General features: G+C 38.7%; 1 protein-coding gene across 4 annotated transcripts in view; it reads right to left on the reverse strand.

Moving 5' to 3' along the window:
• Positions 1 to 6,516: 6,516 nt before the first annotated feature.
• Positions 6,517 to 18,318, reverse strand: part of rnf207a (ring finger protein 207a) — a 19,946-nt gene continuing 8,144 nt past the window's right edge. For 3 of the 4 annotated variants that reach the window (XM_014332253.2, XM_005917844.2, XM_042218981.1), the window contains exons 6-18: positions 18,115 to 18,190; positions 17,084 to 17,209; positions 16,315 to 16,361; positions 15,031 to 15,103; positions 13,702 to 13,770; positions 13,288 to 13,356; positions 12,224 to 12,330; positions 9,385 to 9,562; positions 8,681 to 8,866; positions 8,361 to 8,412; positions 8,159 to 8,276; positions 7,527 to 7,619; positions 6,517 to 7,015 (exon numbers count right to left, since the gene is read on the reverse strand). In XM_014332253.2, coding sequence (XP_014187739.1) covers positions 6,889 to 7,015; positions 7,527 to 7,619; positions 8,159 to 8,276; positions 8,361 to 8,412; positions 8,681 to 8,866; positions 9,385 to 9,562; positions 12,224 to 12,330; positions 13,288 to 13,356; positions 13,702 to 13,770; positions 15,031 to 15,103; positions 16,315 to 16,361; positions 17,084 to 17,209; positions 18,115 to 18,190 — 1,321 coding nt within the window. In that variant the 3' untranslated portion in view covers positions 6,517 to 6,888. Of the gene's footprint in view, positions 7,016 to 7,526; positions 7,620 to 7,963; positions 8,277 to 8,360; positions 8,413 to 8,680; positions 8,867 to 9,384; positions 9,563 to 12,223; positions 12,331 to 13,287; positions 13,357 to 13,701; positions 13,771 to 15,030; positions 15,104 to 16,314; positions 16,362 to 17,083; positions 17,210 to 18,114; positions 18,191 to 18,318 lie in introns of those variants that run through there. The other variant, XR_006054185.1, reaches the window with a different exon arrangement.

Consider the following 18,318-nt stretch of genomic DNA (forward strand, 5'->3'; position numbering starts at 1 on the left):
CACAATAGTATTGTTGAGTTTAAAAAAATGTTACAAAACAGTGTAAAATTTACATAAAAATAGAATTAAATGATTTAAAAATTATATAAACTTCATGTAAAAGAACATTTCAAAAGAGTCTTTCAGAAATAAAAATGGGGACAGATCACCAATTTGTCAAAGACTGCAAATCAGTATATTCAAAGTATTTGCTCATCATCTATGGTGCGCAATATTAAAAGACTCGTAGGATTGGCCAGATTCCACACACAAGGACGAAATCAAAACACAACGATTGTGACCCACAGGGAGCAGTCGTGTAAAATAGACACGATTCTGTAGTGGTGTATGCAATGGAAATCACTGCATGAGCTCAGGATGCTTCAAACAATATTAGTTATGTATTCAGTAAACAGTTTCTTCTTGCACTGGTAAGTGTAACCTCTACCATTTAAAGACAAAAAAATATGATCCTAAAGCACTGCCACCTTTTAGGGAGCTCAATTAAGATGCACTGAGACGAAGAAGCTGCTGTGTGCGCATACCAAGAGGTTAACAGGTCAAAAAAAGTAATTTCTTAAACCTCTTGGAATAAACACCACATATTTTAACATCCACGCATCCATTCTCTTCCGCTTATCCTCGTCAGGGTCGCCGGGGGGGGGGCTGGAGCCCCTAACATAGGGCGTGAGGCAGGGTACGCCCTGGACAGGTGGCGCCAGTCTAATAGAGACAGACAATCATTCACACTCACACCTAATTTAGGTTTACCAATTAAGCTAACCCAAACAAGGGAAGAAAGGCCCCTACCAGGTGGTGGAATCCAACTCAGGACCTTCTTGCTGTGAGGCAACAGTGCTAATCACTGCACCACTGTGCTGTGACTTACGCACTGTACTGCCTTATTCAGCCTTGTTGTAAAAAGACACCTTTGAGGTGATGGCTGAAAAGTTTTGAATATACAAAAACACAAGTGAAGTTTGCAAAGTGTCTCATTTCCACTTTCAACTTGGCACTCCACTGTTTTAAAAGAGACAAACATATATGAGCAACCCCCCAACTATAAACATGGAGACAGCAGACATATTTTTTTTTCTCATATTATTTATCTGCCATATTGTAGGTCATCCAGGAGAGATGTCAGCCAACAGCAAGCCATGAAACTGAAAGAACCAAACAGCACAGTTAATATGTTCTCAGCATACAGAGTAGGCTCACGATTGCAGTTCAAGTTGAGTTGATTATTCACACCTGGGGAAGATGTTTAATTCATTTGGTCAAATGATTTGAGGATACGGTCAAAAACAAGGTACCGTGATGATCTTTGAAAAATAATTTCCTTTTTTTTTCTTGTGACAACAGCTAGCTGAGGACATAATGTATAGATAACCTGTGAAAGATAGAATGAGAGGCTGTGGCTTTAAAAGAGAAAGGGGGGAACCCAACGTATGAAGACGACAGAGAGTGTGAAGGTGCACCAGAGGAGGTGGGGGAGGAGGAATGGCCACGAGCTCAACAAGCTGTTGATTAATAAGGAGCTGCAGGACTGCCTCTCCTGAGCCTTGCATGCATGCAGGTTTAACACATCCTCGGGCTCACACCTGATTCCTCTGAGTCAAGGACACGCTCACTCACTGCCATTGTGGTTCTATGCAATAAAACCAACTCAATTTGTCAGCTCTGTTATTGCATTAACCATGATCCCTAGAGAGGTCTGAAAAAAATGAATGCGTGGGCATCAGGACTGCAGACTTCCAACACCAATTTTCAGCATCTTTAGGTGTCCAATATTTCTGAAATGAAACTGGCCTGTAGGGTTTTTAAGGGAATTTATGTTGTTAAGTGAGCTACGTTTTTATTCCTCCATATTTTTTACTTAGGAAATCTGCTAATTTCTCTGTGGTGACTGAGATAAATGATGGCATTACTACAGTTTCATTTTTTTTTTGTCTCTAATGAGATACATTTGAATATAAGAATTAGTAACACAATCTAGTCTGTTAGCTTAAATTTACAGTTTATGTTATGGCGGTTTTACGTATTCCATACACTCATTTTTCATTTATTTTTGCCCTTCTTTCTCTTGTTAGTCTTTACTGTTTTCCCTCTAATCCTCAAACAAAAACACAGGTTAAAATAAATTTCTATTTATAAATGTGATCTCTGTGTAAATACAAAGGAAAAAATATTTTTAATGACATGCTTTCAGCTGAGGGTGAGGGTAAAAATGTGACCCTGAAAGCAACTGAGGTCAACCTGACTCCCTTGGCTGTGTTCCTGGGTAAATTATACAACATGGGGGCAGTGAGTGATAATATATATATATATATATATTGACAAGCTCAAGCTGACGAGTCTCTAATTGAGTCTAGATGCACAGGAGAAAGAATCTTTGGCTTTCGTAGACGATAAGTTATGGAAAGCGTTACTTTGATATCCCAATCTTCAACATCTTAACCCTCCACCTGCTGTCTGGAGCTCTTCAACAACCAGCAATAAGAAAACTACAAAAACAAAACAACAACAACAAAAATGCTCAAAAGTCCTCTGAGATTAAAACGTGTTTACATGTGAAATTGATCCAGCAGTGACATTTTTATGCCTCAGGCATCTTGAGTCCCCTAGGAGAGCGCTCTCAACCCTTGACCTTTTCACACTGCAGCCTTGTGCATCTGCCACCAGCGATAACGGCATCAAAATTGATTCCAATTACCCTCCAGTCCACACAAGCCTGAAGAGAAGGGGGTCAGCAAACCCCTGCCCATTAAGCAAGGACTGGTTTATTTGCTGGATGTAAAATAAAACGAAGTAAACACAGTGAAAACAGAGTCAATGTTTCTCGGGGTTATTTCACAAAAAGAAATCTGGAAAAAGGTGCTACTTCAGCCCTAATTTCAGTTCAATTAAACAGTTCTGAAACCATTCTGCAAAGGCAGTTTGGTTACGACAATCACTCAGTCTGCATCACATCAGGTATCATTAAGAAGACAGAAATTTAAAGACAAATATTCACTTACAAATAGTGTAAGTGAATAAAAAGGCCTAGAACTGACAAAAAAAAAGGAAAAGGTTGTAAATAACAAATGTAATGCTCTGCAAAACTCATAAAGGCCCAATAGGAATAATCACAGGAATAATGACTGATATCCTCCCTGGTTCTTGGACCTCAGGTTTGTAGTTTTTTATGAGGGAGGGATAGCTCAGTAGGTAGAGTGGTGATCGAAAGGTCGGAGGTTCGAATTCACTGAACCGGTACTCTGAGGTACCCCTGAGCAAGGTACCGACCCTACACACTGCTCCCCGGCCGCTGGATTGCTGGCTGTTGACTGCATCACTGGGTGAATGGGTTAAATGCAGCGGGCTTATTTCCCTGTTCTTTATTTTTGAGAATGATTTTCTCCTTTGAGAGTTCATGCTTCCTCTATTTCTGAATTTGTTTCTTTTTAAATCAGCTTTGCTTTGGTTTGGAGTTCTGTATGTAGTTTGTCCTTTCATCAGCGTATCCTCAGTTTTCCATTTCTGCATTCTTAGTTTAGTTACAGTTTCTTCCTGTTTTATTTTGGTAGTCTTTCATTTCTGGCGCTGTTTAGTTTTATTGCCTTGTTGGCTCATTGTTCCTGATTAGTTACAGCTGTGTTCCCCACCTGTTCTCCCCTCGTTACCTTTTGTATAATTGTCTGTCTCTGCTTATCGTTTGTTGTGTTGTCCATTTTACTGTGTCTCCTTGTTCTGTGGTCCCAGTGAAATCTGATATTTGGATTTCCTGTTCTGCAAATGTTTTGGGATTTTTGGGTCCTTTGTTTATTTTGTTATACTTCTGGCATTAAAGGTTTATTTTTTAATTTTGGGTATGCAAGACTATAAGACACTCAATGTTTCATAACAGAGACATGTTTTTATATTCACTTTAAACCATGTGACCCTTATATCAAACTTCGAAGGAAAACTCTTACAAGCTTAAATGGAAAAACCAAATGGTCTTTGATTTTTCTCAACGTTTGATTTTATTATCTCTAAGATCTTTCTATATATACAAATGTAACGCACTAATTTAGCAATCTGTGCTTAGAAGTGCTTAATCTCAAGTGGTCATGTGACTTCTTCTGGACACTGTTTTAAACTGCCCAACTTGCAAAACTAGCTTGCTGGTGAGTAGATGACTAGTAGATAACTGGTGAGTCCGACCTCCAAAAAACATGAAAGTGACCAAAAATAATTCTTCTTCCTCCTCTTTGTCCTCCTCCCTTTAGGGCTCACCACAGTGGATCATCTCTACATGTCCTAAAATCCTAATACCGAGGCTCTGAAATGTGGAGAAACCATCTTTTATATATAGTCTATGCTTTAATCTTACAGAATATTCAAATATTCTCACTACGCAGGCTGCCATACCCTTTTCCAACTCAACTAGGTTACACTACAAGCCTCAGACATGGAGATATTACTCTTCTTATCTAGATCTCCACTAGAAAGTCTGTTAATAATTTTCCTAAAATGTTTATTCCTTTAACATTTCACTGGGACCAAGTATTACAGTCAGATTAATGTGTAATTTATTAGGGCAGTCCAAGGGCATCAGTGCCTGAACAGACTTCCCATGACTGTGATTCAGAAGCAGGTATTCTTATTTATTTATTTCTGTTAACTTGTTAATCCTTTGTGGAAAATTTCCATTGCTCTCATATGATCTTTGTAACTGTAATCCATTTGAATATAATAGCACATTTTAACAAATTAACCTGTCAAACCATTTCCAGCCAGCTAATTTTTAGAGCTAATTAGAGTTATGTTTTCATATTAAGTGCACTTCTGTATGCAGCATAATTAAGACTTTTAACTGTATTTTCACCCTCATTATAAAACCATGTGGTTTTATTCTTAATCTGCTCTATTTGCACTAACTGCATTCATCTTATTGTCATACATTTAAATTTCTTCCCTGACCCAATTTCTCCTGAATCATTAAACTTTCATTTTATCTTTTCCTTCTCTTCCATCTTTAATGCTTTTTTTCTCAATTACATGTTGATTAGGGTTTGAACATTTAAAAAATGGAGTTGTGAAGGCAGCATATCCTGTTAGTGTCTATACGAGCACTTCCAGTAAAATAAATGGCACAGAGGAGTGCTCTGTCATTTGCAGTCAAAAGAGAACCATCTCTCTTTAAACTTTCCATCCAAATGTGGTATTAATGCCCCTCAAAAATATAGATTTTTTTTTTCATGATGTAAAATGGCCTTTGGTTTTACCCCCCGCCCAACCTACAGTGGGTGAGGACGCACAACTCTTAGGGGGAGAGAGAGAATAATGAATAGTGAACATGAGCCTTGTATTTGGATGAGTGCAGATGATGAATGACCAGAGGGAGGAAGTACAGGACCAGAGCAGAAGCACAGCCATTTGTTACTCTGCTGTCACAAATGTATTTTTAATGAATTTGCACCTCTGACTCTTCTGCAGAGCAAGACTGTTCCTTAAGGCCAATGTGACCCCAATATTTCCTCTGAAGTGGTGGCTCTGAATGAACCCACTTTAGCTTCTCCGGTGTAATGTAAATAACCTTGTCCTTCTGTTTGCTCAAACCATCAGTCTGGCTCCTCATTATTATCCGTACCTGTGCCCAGAATAGTTTCTGTGCTGGTAGCAGGTGTGGAGGTTTCACCTTGAATTACTACTTAGTGTGAAGCTATGTATTACTCAACTATGTTGTTTTTCTTGGCAGATTAAAAGTCCTTTGAAACAACATCATTTACACTCCTTGACGGTCTCACCTAAAGTGATTTAAAATTCAAATTGTTCTGGTAATATACTGCGTGGAAGCCCCTGTAGATCACCCAGCTTTTTCAGTGAAATGTAAATACTTTCATAAGCCAAGTCTTTTCAGTTTTATCATGGGATTTGTTTAACATGCCAGCGTGATTAATTAAGAAAAGATACAAGGGAGAAAGAAGGGCAGGAGAACAAGTAACAGTGTAAAAGTTTTCTACCGCTTTCCTGCAGGGCAAACACCTTAAAGCATGCCGCTGACACTTATCTGTGATGAAGTCCAGAGGCAAACCAAGAGGAATATATTTCATGCTGCACTACTGAAAGCCTTAGTTGGCTGGCATATTGGGGATGAGTATGATGTTGGAAAAAGCTAGCAGGAGATGGAGGTTAAGGCAAGGCCAGTAACATTCACACACCTCTGCCATTACAGCTCTTCTGCTTTTTGCATGTGGATGTTGAAACTGCAGGCAAAAAAAAAAAGCTCCACACACAATCCTGGAATAGACTGCCCCATTTTACGTTACGCCGACGCACGAGATGATACACATGACACACATCAACATGTGACCTCAGCTGACACCAAGAATGACACACACATCATTGCATTTGCTGTGTTTCATCTGTGCTGTCACGCCGGTTCAACGGTCTTCTGGGTAATCGGACCCAGGCAGTCATCCATCATCAGCCTCCACAGGAAATGTTTTATGCAAAGAATAGATACCAGAAAATGCAATTCCACACACCGTAAAAAAAACAACCAGACAGAGCGATAATTCACAGTCTCAGTGTACTCATCATTCTAACAGCAACAACACAAACAGAGCAACAAAAGGCAATCCAGAAACGTCACCTTATTCACTTTTGTTAATGAATCCCATGACATCTCTTTATGATATTGTTGTATTTGTCCACGTTGAATAAGGAGGTCCTGTAAGTCAGGCTCTGACAGGTGTGAGTCCTTGGCCTCCGTGTACATCCACTTAGTGTCAATCCCAGCGCTCACCTTGGAGCTGTTGACAGCTTCCTGCTGCTGAGAAAATGTCATGGTGTGGACAGCCATGAGAGTCACATCCCATCCTGTGCTTGTCATGGCTGAATTAAAGCACGCTGGTGCAATGAGTTGGTGTTTATGAAGGCATCTCATTGCCGCTGGACGCCTCTGTGGGGCCCCTCTGCCTGCCTGTACGGCGGGTCTTGACAGGATTCTCCCTCGAGCATCAGTGGGCGGCTGTTCTTGTCTCTGTCTTTGACACAAGTCTGGTTGTCACTGTGAATGAAAATAAATGACAATGCTCACCGTAAAACCAAACACATAAATCTTTTTGATGCCAGTGACTACATTTAACAGCATATATTACAACATTTCGGGTGAACATAAACAGAAATACAGATAATTGTTTGATTTTTACTTTTATATGTCATTCTAATAAGAGTGATGAAACAAGACATAAACATTTAAATGTTTCTTGTGTGTGTGTGTGTGTGTGTGGGGGGGGGGAGTTAGTTCTACAAATGAACAAAAAAAACACAAACCCCACACAAAAAGTTCCCTCAATCACTCAAACCTTTGCATCAAAGGCAGAAAAAAATCCTCAGAGACTGAAGAATTTTTCCTGAGGTTTGAAGTCCTTAAATTAAAGTACATATAATCTCTTATTCACAAAACAAACAAAATCTTTCATGCTGTGTGGCAGCTCTTTTATTCTAGCTGACAGTTTCTACTTAACATGAGTCTTCAGCTAGACAAACCCTCTGTTAATCACAGCAAATATCAATACCTTTCTTGACAGTCTTTTGTCATTGTGCTGTCTTCATAGATTTTTAGCATCGTCTCGGTGCGGTCATCGAGGTGCTCTTTGGGCCCTTGAAACCTGCGAGACACATTTTAAGAGATGATTACCAAAAAAAATCACACACAAACACAACATAACTCTGTCCACAGCCTTTCCTAATAAGCCTGTTTGTTTCTTTAAAAAAAAATAGGTCACAAATGTTTTGCATGTAGTGGGGATAAAGATACACGTCTACATTCACTGTGAATAAATGTCAAGGTTTTGCATTAGTATGTGTGTCCAATACTTTATATTTTAGGAGATCGTGCTCTCTGTCTTTATGTAATCACTGAATCATTGCACCCAGACATTTCTTGCATAAATTTGTGGATGAAAGACTTTTATGGACATTGTGTTACTTTCACTCTTTATAATTTACTTACTTTCTGAAAGCTGATTATTTTTGGTGGAGCTTTCGTGTTTGAGTAACGAGGCTGTATCGTGTTGTATTTCAAAATAAAAACTTTATAGTTGGGGGCTGTTTTTTGCGGCAGATTGATCCAAACTTTGTTAACTATCAGTGAGAGCTGCCTCTGTGTTGCCAGACATTGTAGTCATCCACTTTCTTAATACAACACCTGGGCTCAAGTCTCTCTTTCACTTTAGCAATGGACAGGATGTAGGGGCTGATCTGTCTAGCGATGGTGGTGAGGTAAGAGTTCTCCTGCTTCAGCTGCATCAGGTCCTGAAGCTGGGCTGCAGTCAGTAAACAAAGTTAATTAGACCTATTAAAAAAGATTCTTTAAATTTGAATTTTTGTTGTCATTATTGGGGACAAACCTTCATAGATCTCCTGCTCATTCGTGACCCTCTGAAAAGTCTCATCCCACATCTGCAAAGAAAAGGTGCAAAGTAAGCTGATTCTCACAGAGCAAAATGTTGCAAGAACTGCAGTTGGTTCACTCAAGGGATACATTGGCATTTGCAGTTTTCTTTTTTCTTCTGTTTGCATTCCCTGTAGTCTACATTTATGACAAATGGGTGAAAACTAGCTTGTTAATATGTAATATTTAGCTAGAGGTACCAATCAAGCACACATGTTGATAGGTTTTATTCAGAAGTGCCAGAACATACTAAATGTCAGGTATCACTTGGCGCACCTCTTCAAACATGACTCTCATAGTTTCTACTGTGGAGTACTGGGCAGCTATCTGACTGTCAATGTGTAGCGATCTGTCCAGGATCTCCCCCATTTTATCTGTGTTGATGATGGAGTGGTGTTTGGTCAAATCTCTGTGCAGCTCCTGGACCTGGTCCTTCAGATTCTGCATCTCTGTCTGCAGAGACTATAAACACACAGACATGCACATATATAGGGCAACCTGTAAGAACTTTCCTTCAAAATGATGGGTGTACAGATGCCTGTGAAGTGCAGCTGAGCATGAAAAACTTGCTGCTCACTACACAAGTTGAAAATGATCTCCTGGTGGAATTTATGCTGCTGTGTTTCACTGCTTTACTTTGTGGGCTCCTCGTGTACTGTTGCGTGTCTCAGTATCTCAGTGCATCCAAATTCAGGTGATTTATAAAGTAAATATAAAACGGTAAAATATACCCTATTTTCTACTGATTACAAAAGCCTACTAAAAACAACAAAACATCTTTTTTATATTTAAGTAGCTGTAAGATGATGGTTCTCTTGTAACCATCATCTCAAGAAAAGAAGCACCTTTAAACCTCTTACTCCTTGGTGTAAGTATAATTAATTGTGCAAACTAAAATATTTTTGGACCTAAGGATTGGGTAATTACCACAAATCCTGAAGGTGAATCCACAATATCACAGGTCACACATATCAGCTCACCCTGTAGGCGTTCTCATAATTACGGCAGTGCTCGGTGAAGGGTGTTTCCCTGCCCTCGGCCAAAAGAACCTTAGTGCAGATGTTGCGGTGAGAGGTGGGCCTTCGCCCAAACGCCGAGCCCAGGGGCATCTCACTGAGCGACGGGGAGCGACAAGACACAGTGAGAGGGGACTGGAGCCTGAAGAGACAGGACAAAATATATTACCACAATATCTTATATTAAAAACAAAATTCTATTCTTAACAGTCAAATTAGTTAATAAGTCAAAACCTATAATATGTTTACATAATTTATTATAGATTTTGTGTGTTTTGGTGAAATAATTAAATCAAAAACTGTGCCAGAAAGTCAAGAGAGTCTGGAACCTTTACAAAATTTACTACATGCAAATATAGTCCATTTTTGGTTCTATTTCTCTTTCATTCTTATTTTGTGTTATAACTTTATCATGCTACACATTTTTAAAGCATATTCAAAATGTATAAGTTAGACTAATTTATAAAGTCTCCTCTTTGCTTCTTCTTCCTTGGTACTTTGTAAGCCGTGCCGATTGTAACTCAAAGTTTTAAACATGTAACCTCATCAGTCACTTAGATTTATTATTGTAAGGTCTACCTTACAATATAAAGCACCTTGAGGTGACTGTTGTTGTGATTTGGTGCTGTATAAATAAAACTGAATTGGATTTAGAAAGTATGAAAGTACAGATATGTAAGCTACCAAAATCAAGTATCCACTATATCTCACTAATGTCTTTGGTGACAAACATACATTTTTACATTTTCTTTCCATAAAATACTGCAAAATTTGGACAAAGCAGACCATCTGCTGCTGTTCATATTAAAAACTAACCACAGAAAAAAAGACAGACAGCGACAGTAAATCCGCAGAGGAACTGTTTAGAAGTTGTCACTATCATGAGTGCGGTCATGAGTAAATCAACATAACTGCTGTCACTCAAAAGAGTAGCGTCTTATTGTCATCACTTCTCTGAAAGTATAAAGGTATGCAAGCACAGCATGTGGTAGCGCAACTAAACCTGCTTTTATCTGGGTCCTGGTAGGACCATAATTTTGGCTTCATGCCTAAAACAGCATAAACAACCAGAAAGGCGTTTTGTGGTGGGTGAGGTGTGAATGGATTACTCTCACGTTCCCATCTCCAAAAATCCAGGCTGTGTCTCAACACAGCTGATTAAAGACTTTGACAGTACTAAAGCAGCAGCATTCTTTGCATGAAAGAACTTACATGTACGACTTCACTGAGCTTCTGTTCTGTGAAATTATGATAAAAATAGGGCCAGCCAGCTGGCTGTCCACCAATCCCTGCTTGCTTTGCATCCTGCATTAGAAGCTTTCAGACACAACAGCACATTCAGCTGAGTAACAGGCTACACCATGTGGGTGTTATTTTGAACTACCATATGGTAAAGAAAAGCTCATTTGTTCCTCTGTTTCTGAATTGAGGTACAAAGTGAAGTTCGAAGACTGATCAGTCAAGCACCTTGTGTAACCGCTGCCATCCTACAGTGCCACAGGCTTCAATGGAAATGTACCCACGGGTGCTAAAGCCAGGCTCTGATTCATAAACAAATTTAGTCAAATCTACACAGCAGTGGTGACTTAAAGATAACTCCAAAAGTTAAATGAATATTCTGGGCTTACAATGCAAGTTAAGGTATATGTTATATACTCAAAAAGAAAAGAAATTACCTGCAACCTGGTGGCCTCTTACTCCTGCCTCTTTGTCCAGAGCTGATGCAACAGCAAACTTGTCTGAAACATGTATTTCTCTGTCTGCTCTACACGTTATCCTCTGAACATCCAGCCCCTGTCCTCCCAGTAGTGACGCCAGTTAAAGACTTCGCCCGTGCTAAAACAGTGACATCAACGGTCTGGAACAAAACGGTCGGGCGGCCCCTGCGTGCCAACTTACAGATGAATCCGAGAGAGTTCTGTGAAACCGGGATAAAAATAGTGCCAGGCGGCCGACTGACCACCAATCCCTACCTACTTTGCATCTTGCATTGGCAGGGCGTTAACTAAATTGCAAAGGAGAGTTGTCAGTATGTTGGCATTAGTGGGTGGGCTTAAGGACCTGTGAACAGTTGCGAGACACTGATGTGGAAAGAAAATGATCAGGGGAGTTTGTGTATGTGGATAATGACATAAAGCAAAACAAGAGAGGACTGAACTCTTCGTATTTTTATGGGTAGCGGCATGTGTCATTGTAATGTAATTACAATGTATAATTAATTTTATTTCATATTTTACTATTGAGAAGCACTTTGGTGTACCTCTGGTCTATAAATGTGCTATATAAATAAAGTATCGATTCATTGATGTGTCATATTTACTGTTGACTTAATATGATTACAGCTTGAGGAAAAAAAGAGAAAAAAAACACTGTGCAGGAACTGTGAGCACGTGCAACCACTCATGCATCTTTCTCCTGAATGTTATCTGGCCACGGCACAACCAGACCTTTTTAATACAGGACGAAGGGCCTCCTGTCCAGCCTCCACACGACAAGGTGAGTTACATAAATATATCAGCGTACAGAGCTTACAGACAGATGAAATAACTGCCATAGTGGCAGTCAGCACGGCGCCTCCTTTTGTCTCACTGCAGTCCATGTGCACTTGCAAAACATTTGGGGATTTTGAGTTTGGATGCTTCACAAGTGTGAAATTTTCTGCCCAGACTTTTGTTTACTTGGAAGAATACAAAAGATGCCGTGGAAATATTCAGTTGGTGAAAGAACAATGTAAAAATAAAACTCACAGGAAGGGATCAGTTAGTGATTACATTTAAAGTGGTTCTAAGCCAAATGATCTTACCGTATTGCAGCACTTGTGGAACCAGTGACAGAAGGAGGGCAGCGTGGTCCTATCTGCAGCAGAGGCTCTAGACAGCGAGCAAACTCACTTCTGTACTCTGTGTTGATCTAATGGAGAGCAGAGATAATGTCACTCAGCCTTATTCGGGTTAAAAAAAAGAAATAAATAGCACAAAGTACAAAGAAATATCAAACAAAGTACTTTAAGATTATACAACTTATTTGAAAATGCATCTGTGGATAATACAATCATAACACCCATGTCTCCATCATAGATTTTTTTTTATATGAGATATATTTGTTAGCATGTATCTGTTGCTTTAAATATTATGATTACAGATATAGAGACACAAATGGCAGAAACACTGCAGATATATTTTCTCGTAGACACCCCTCCTGCTGTCTGCTTTGCTGATTGGATTTATGAGATTAAAAATTATGTGAATCTTCACCAAACCAGGAAATGTCTTTTGAGTTCACGAATCTACATACTGAAGCTCTCCAGTTGCCTTGAGATGATTAAATGCCTCACCCAAGATGTGTTACATATTTCTTTTTGCTTTCCTAGATTATAATCTATCTGTTTAACCAAGTGGCTTTTAATAATAAGTTTTAATAGCTCTTCCTGTATGAGTGATGTTTATTGCTGTCTGCAGCATTTATGTTATGTATTTCCACATATAACACAAAAACATCTTAGCGTTGCTTGCTGGAGTGTACTTACTTAATCCTTTGCTATGTTTAGTGTGCCGATGTAAAATTCTGGGTAATTTGTTAGCCCATGTTTTGTTCTGATTCATTTATCGTGTGTCCTCTGTGCTTCTGTCGTTTTGCCAGCTATTTCTCTTCCTTATTTAATCTGTTGCATTAAGCTATCAGAGATCCGCAGACAAACTGTGTTGTGTCACTTATTAATAAACAAATATAGTGCATGTTAAAAGGCCAAAAACATTATATAAAAGAAAAAGTAGTTCTGACTAAAAAAGAATAACAACTAAAGGCTCCAGTGGATCGCTTTCTCAGTGTAACCTTTTCTATGTCTGAATGAATGCTGTTCCTACTTACTTTGCTGCTCTGCACTGGTTTCAGTCGATGAGGGAGCTTCACAATCCGCTTCAGCCTCTCCATGAGTTGCTGTGTACGCAAGAACATCCAGGTGTGATTCAGTGACCTGTTTCACCTCCCCAAGACACTGTGGACCTCATCTATTTAAAAGCCTATTCAGTGCAGCTAATACTGCAACTTTTCTCTTGCCAAGAAAACTTCCCCAGAAAGAGCAGAGCCCTTTGTGTACGCAGCAGACAGGGCAATCTCCTGTTATTAATCCATGCTTCTTCTTCCATACTCACTCATTCACTGTTACTTTTGTACATCTTATACTGAAAGGCTGTTTTACTTTATTGCAAAAAATACTAAAATACTTTCAAAATTATGGACATGGATCACAGCTTCTGTTCACCCAGTTTTTGCTATACTTACATAGCCCATATCCAAAAACTCAAACTTGTTAGCCGAGCTGAGGAAGGCTGAACAGGTGACAAGGTGGACCTTTAAGGATGAAAAGTTAAAGATTAGAGTAAAAAAAAAAAACAGATGCAAGAAGAAGAAATTTGCAAATGTATACAGATCTATATAATGCAAATCTACTGAAATAACCTATTAGCTGTTTTGTTTTTTACTGTTGCTTTCATTGGCTGCTTGATTTGTTTTTGAAACATAAACTGTTTTGTTAAGTTAAAAAAAAAGAATGTGTAATGGGATGAAATTCTAACCCAGAATGTTTAAAAAGAGAAACCCAGAGCCTTAACAGTCGAAGAATTTTCCAAGTTCAGATACAGTTAAACACGAGTAGTTCCTTGTTGTAAAAAATAGTGATGTATTGTTTACTTTATAATCTTTATCATTTGCTATCAGCTGTTTTGTTACCACTGTACTGTTTTTATTTCTTTATTACTGTTTTCCTTTAGTTTTGTGATGTAATTTTCCATAAACAGATTCTATTTGGTTGGCTTTCACAATGTGTGACACGACGTCAGCTTTTACAGCTTTTACCCGAGTTTTTGCACCACAAATTGGAGTGCTGCTGTATTTAGCATTTTAACCACTAAATGTATTATGAAGATGAAATAATAAATAATAATCATCACAACCTTTCTGAATTAATGATTTTAAACATTGTATTACACTATAAAAGTTTACATTACATTTATGTCAATATTTTTGTGCAGATAGAGCCTTGATAGTATTAAACTGTATTTATAAAGGGAGGGTTTTGTTGTTGTTTTCTTTACAAGGTTTCTTGTATATAATTTGTTAGATTGTATCCAGTGCCTTTAAAATGTGACAAGTGTTAATATGTGACCAGGTGGGAGTGATACTCGTCACACAATTGCCACAGCCCAGTGCATGATGGGATTGACACTGAATGGGCATCTTGTGTATCCACTTAGAAACCTGCAACTTTGATAAAATCTCAGCATTTGATTCATTTGTAACCACAGCTCAACACTGGCTAATTGAATGTCTCAGTTAAATCAAAACAGATCATAATAAGTTGATTTATTATTAGAATTATATGCAGACAGATTTTTACACTTTATTCACTGCATTATTGCAGTACAATCAGGTAATTCAAGTACTTTTTGCTCATATTTTGCGTTTTTACTCATTCTTTTACTAGTTCTCTTAATTGCGTATTTTTATGTTGTTCTGTGTGTACTCTTAATTTATTAAGGATCCGAGTATTTTCTTTCAAGGTCTGATAGTTGTGGAGAAACAGAAACATTTGTCTACTTTACAGCACTTAACCTGGAGGGTAGGTAGGAGTGCAGTAAGGTGTGACAGTTGCTCCTTCAGTGCTTTCTCCTTCTCTTCATGTTGGCTGCAAACACACAAATGCACAAATATGTAAGACTACACCTTCACATTCACGCTTGCCACAATACACAGAGGAATCAGCTCAGGAGATGCAACCGCAAACAACATACTCCATATTTCCAGGAGCTAATCTATCTGTCTTCTCTTGTAACAAACACACAAGCACAGATGCCGGCTCAGATACACAAAGCCTGACATAAATAGCCTTTAACGCCCTTCCGGGAAGGCAGCCGCTGGCTGGCTTCCAGGCAAGAGGGAGACAGAAAGAGATGGAGGACACCGGCCACAAAAAATCTCATTAAAGATCCCCACAGAGTGCAACTTCATACACTCACCCACTCAAATACATAAAATTGTTCCCATTCAATCATGCACACGTACACATGGAGTGCTTGGAGAGGCGAGCAAAAGTGCTTGCAATGTTTTCCAGACAAAATAAAAACCTGGATAAACACAAATTTAAGTTTGCGAGTTTATCATCAGTTGGTGATAAGCCATTAGTCTTTCATAAATTTTACCTGACGCGCAGTTAATTGAACCAACGTACTAATTAGCTGCAACAGTGGCATTTAATCAAAGTTTACTGATTCTAATATAAATCTATTTGTAATTATTTTCGTGGCATAGAGTCAATGTTAAATAGTTTGAGAAACAAAAGTTCTGCACAAGCAAGCAGCTAAAAAGTAAATAGCAAAGTGGGAAAGAAAAGATAATATTCTCAAGACAGTGTATTATATATTTTCACTTGACCCATCAGTCGTCGTAAATATGTTCTGTTATAATGCAAAATGTAGAAAATCTACAGACAGCTTCTAGGCTTTCCCGGAGCAGTTGCTTTTGTTGATATTATAGACTTCAGTAAGTCTGTGATTTACATATCATTTATTTGTTTTCCAACACTTTTCAGTTAGCCTTATTTTCATTGAATGGATGCAGACACAAGCTGCAAACATATAATCCTACTGAAGTGGTTTAAATTCAGCTCCATGCTTTGATGAAAATCCAAGAAAAGGTGTTTGGTGCGGACAGAGATTATTCCAGAGCAAACAGGGTACTGCTATTTATCACCCTGTGCACAATGCAGCATGATACAATGGAAAAGGGTACCAAGTCATACAGTGACAGTGGATAATGGCATTCAGCTTCGTAAATATTATGACACAAACTGTGTGGAACAATGTAAGAAAGCTAACTCTTTATAAATGTGGTTTTTACCTTTGAGCTGCTTTTAACAGGATCTTCTTCCTCTCTTCTAGTTTTTCCTGTCAGATCAGAAAAGAGAAAACAGACTCTTTTATCCACCGTAAAATAGCCTTGAGGTCTCTAACATTAATTTTCAACATGTAAAATCCACAGTGTGCTTTCTGTTCTGTTTGATTGTGCATTTTGCAAATAAAATTCACTCTTCTCTCACAATTAGGTTAACAGAGACATCCAGTGGCCAAGCAGTGCTAATGGTGCCAGAATGTGCCATGTGTTATTTCTGTGAAGAAGATGATTAAGGCAGATGGTTAAATCTAAGCAAACTATCTGACAGCCATTCAGTTAGTCCAGATTAGTCCACTTCTCTGCAACTAATTTAATCTAAGCAGACCTGACACATTAAATCCTGGTAACCCAATGGATCATGTGAACATAATAAAAAACATTTGGTGTTAGAGATGATCTCTGCATTCACTTTAAACCCAAAAATATTTCTATAGACAGAAGTTTAGAGACAGTTGGATTCAAAGAAGAGAACAGGGCAATAACCTTTTTTCTAAAGCTAAGGGATCATTTGAACATCTTTACACCTCACCACACCTGTCATCACAGCGCCTGTTGTGGTTACAGTGTTTAAACATTCTGATGCGTCATCATCAGAGCTAGACTCAAACACTGTCAACACATTCAAACAAATATTTGTGTACGCAGTTTTCTTTTCCTACAGTTGGCTGGGGAGGATAAACAACAGCAGCTGAATAAAATCGGATCAATATGTGACCTGCAAACTGTTGAACAGACTGCAGATTGCATTCTCTTCTTCCTCCACGTTCAGACACACTTCTCCTAGCATAGCTCTCAGCAGAAGGATCGCCTCTCCAGTTGAAGTTTGCAGTTCCTTTACCACCTACAGAGGGAAAAGAGCGCTTGGTGACAATCGTGAGCTTTTTAACAACTTAATGAATGGGAATCATCTTTTATTTCAGGGAATGCAAGATCGTTCAATCGGTTGTAGCACTTGATTGTACAGATATACTTAATAAAGTCCTTGAGATTTGGACTGGTTTAGTGTAGCTGTTTTTTTTATTGCCCAGTTCCAGGTAGAGCACACAAAACACAACAACCGCCCTTATTTCTGAAATATGTCCCCAAGCACCTTCAAGCCTGAGGACATGGTTTCTCAGCCAGGCTGGGGATCGGACCTGAGGCAAGAGGAGTTTGGAGTTAAAGTATCTTCAGGTTTTGTTAATATGTGAAGGAAGAATAGAGCAGCAGACTGATAAGACCTCTACTCACAGTAGAGCCTGTGCACCTCCTGATCCAATGGTAGTTTTGATATCTGACTAGGATCTTATGAACCAGAACATAAGAGATGATGTCTCTCAGATGCCTTGATGAAAACATCTCTTTACAGTCTTAGTTATGATGGTGGAGGCGTGTTACAGGGAAGATAGAGGTCTGAGGAACTATGCTTGAAGTGCTTGTCCTGTAATCTGGACCAGGATAAGTGGCAAAAAATGGATGGACATACTGGAAATACTTTATTACTTGAAAATGTCACATATATGACTCTACAGTTCTATAGACTTTGGGCATGCAAGCTTTTCTTGGTAAGCCCAAAAAATGGGCAGTCAAATAGAAGCACAAATTAAAATGTTATTTTAACGAGCTAAACAAATTTTGGGAACACCTGCACCGCATCTCACATTATTATCAACACTTCATAGTACCTGAATTATTCATAATGCTTTTTTCTTTTTTTTTTGCCTTGAGTGTCATGAATATGTAGATGAACAAACAGGACTCTCTCACCAGCACAGCCTGGTCCAACATCTCACACCCCTGCATGTAAGCAGTTTCAATATCAATGCAGTGACTCCGACTTTCCCTGGGGAAAAACAAAAACACACCTGAATTAGCATAGAGAAGAGAAGAGAAGAGAAGAGAAGAGAAGAGAAGAGAAGAGAAGAGAAGAGAAGAGAAGAGAAGAGAAGAGAAGAGAAGAGAAGAGAAGAG

This window comes from Haplochromis burtoni, unplaced genomic scaffold (assembly GCF_018398535.1).
Source record: "Haplochromis burtoni strain Fernald_Lab_line unplaced genomic scaffold, NCSU_Asbu1 Contig_26, whole genome shotgun sequence".
Classification (NCBI taxonomy): Eukaryota; Metazoa; Chordata; class Actinopteri; order Cichliformes; family Cichlidae; genus Haplochromis; species Haplochromis burtoni.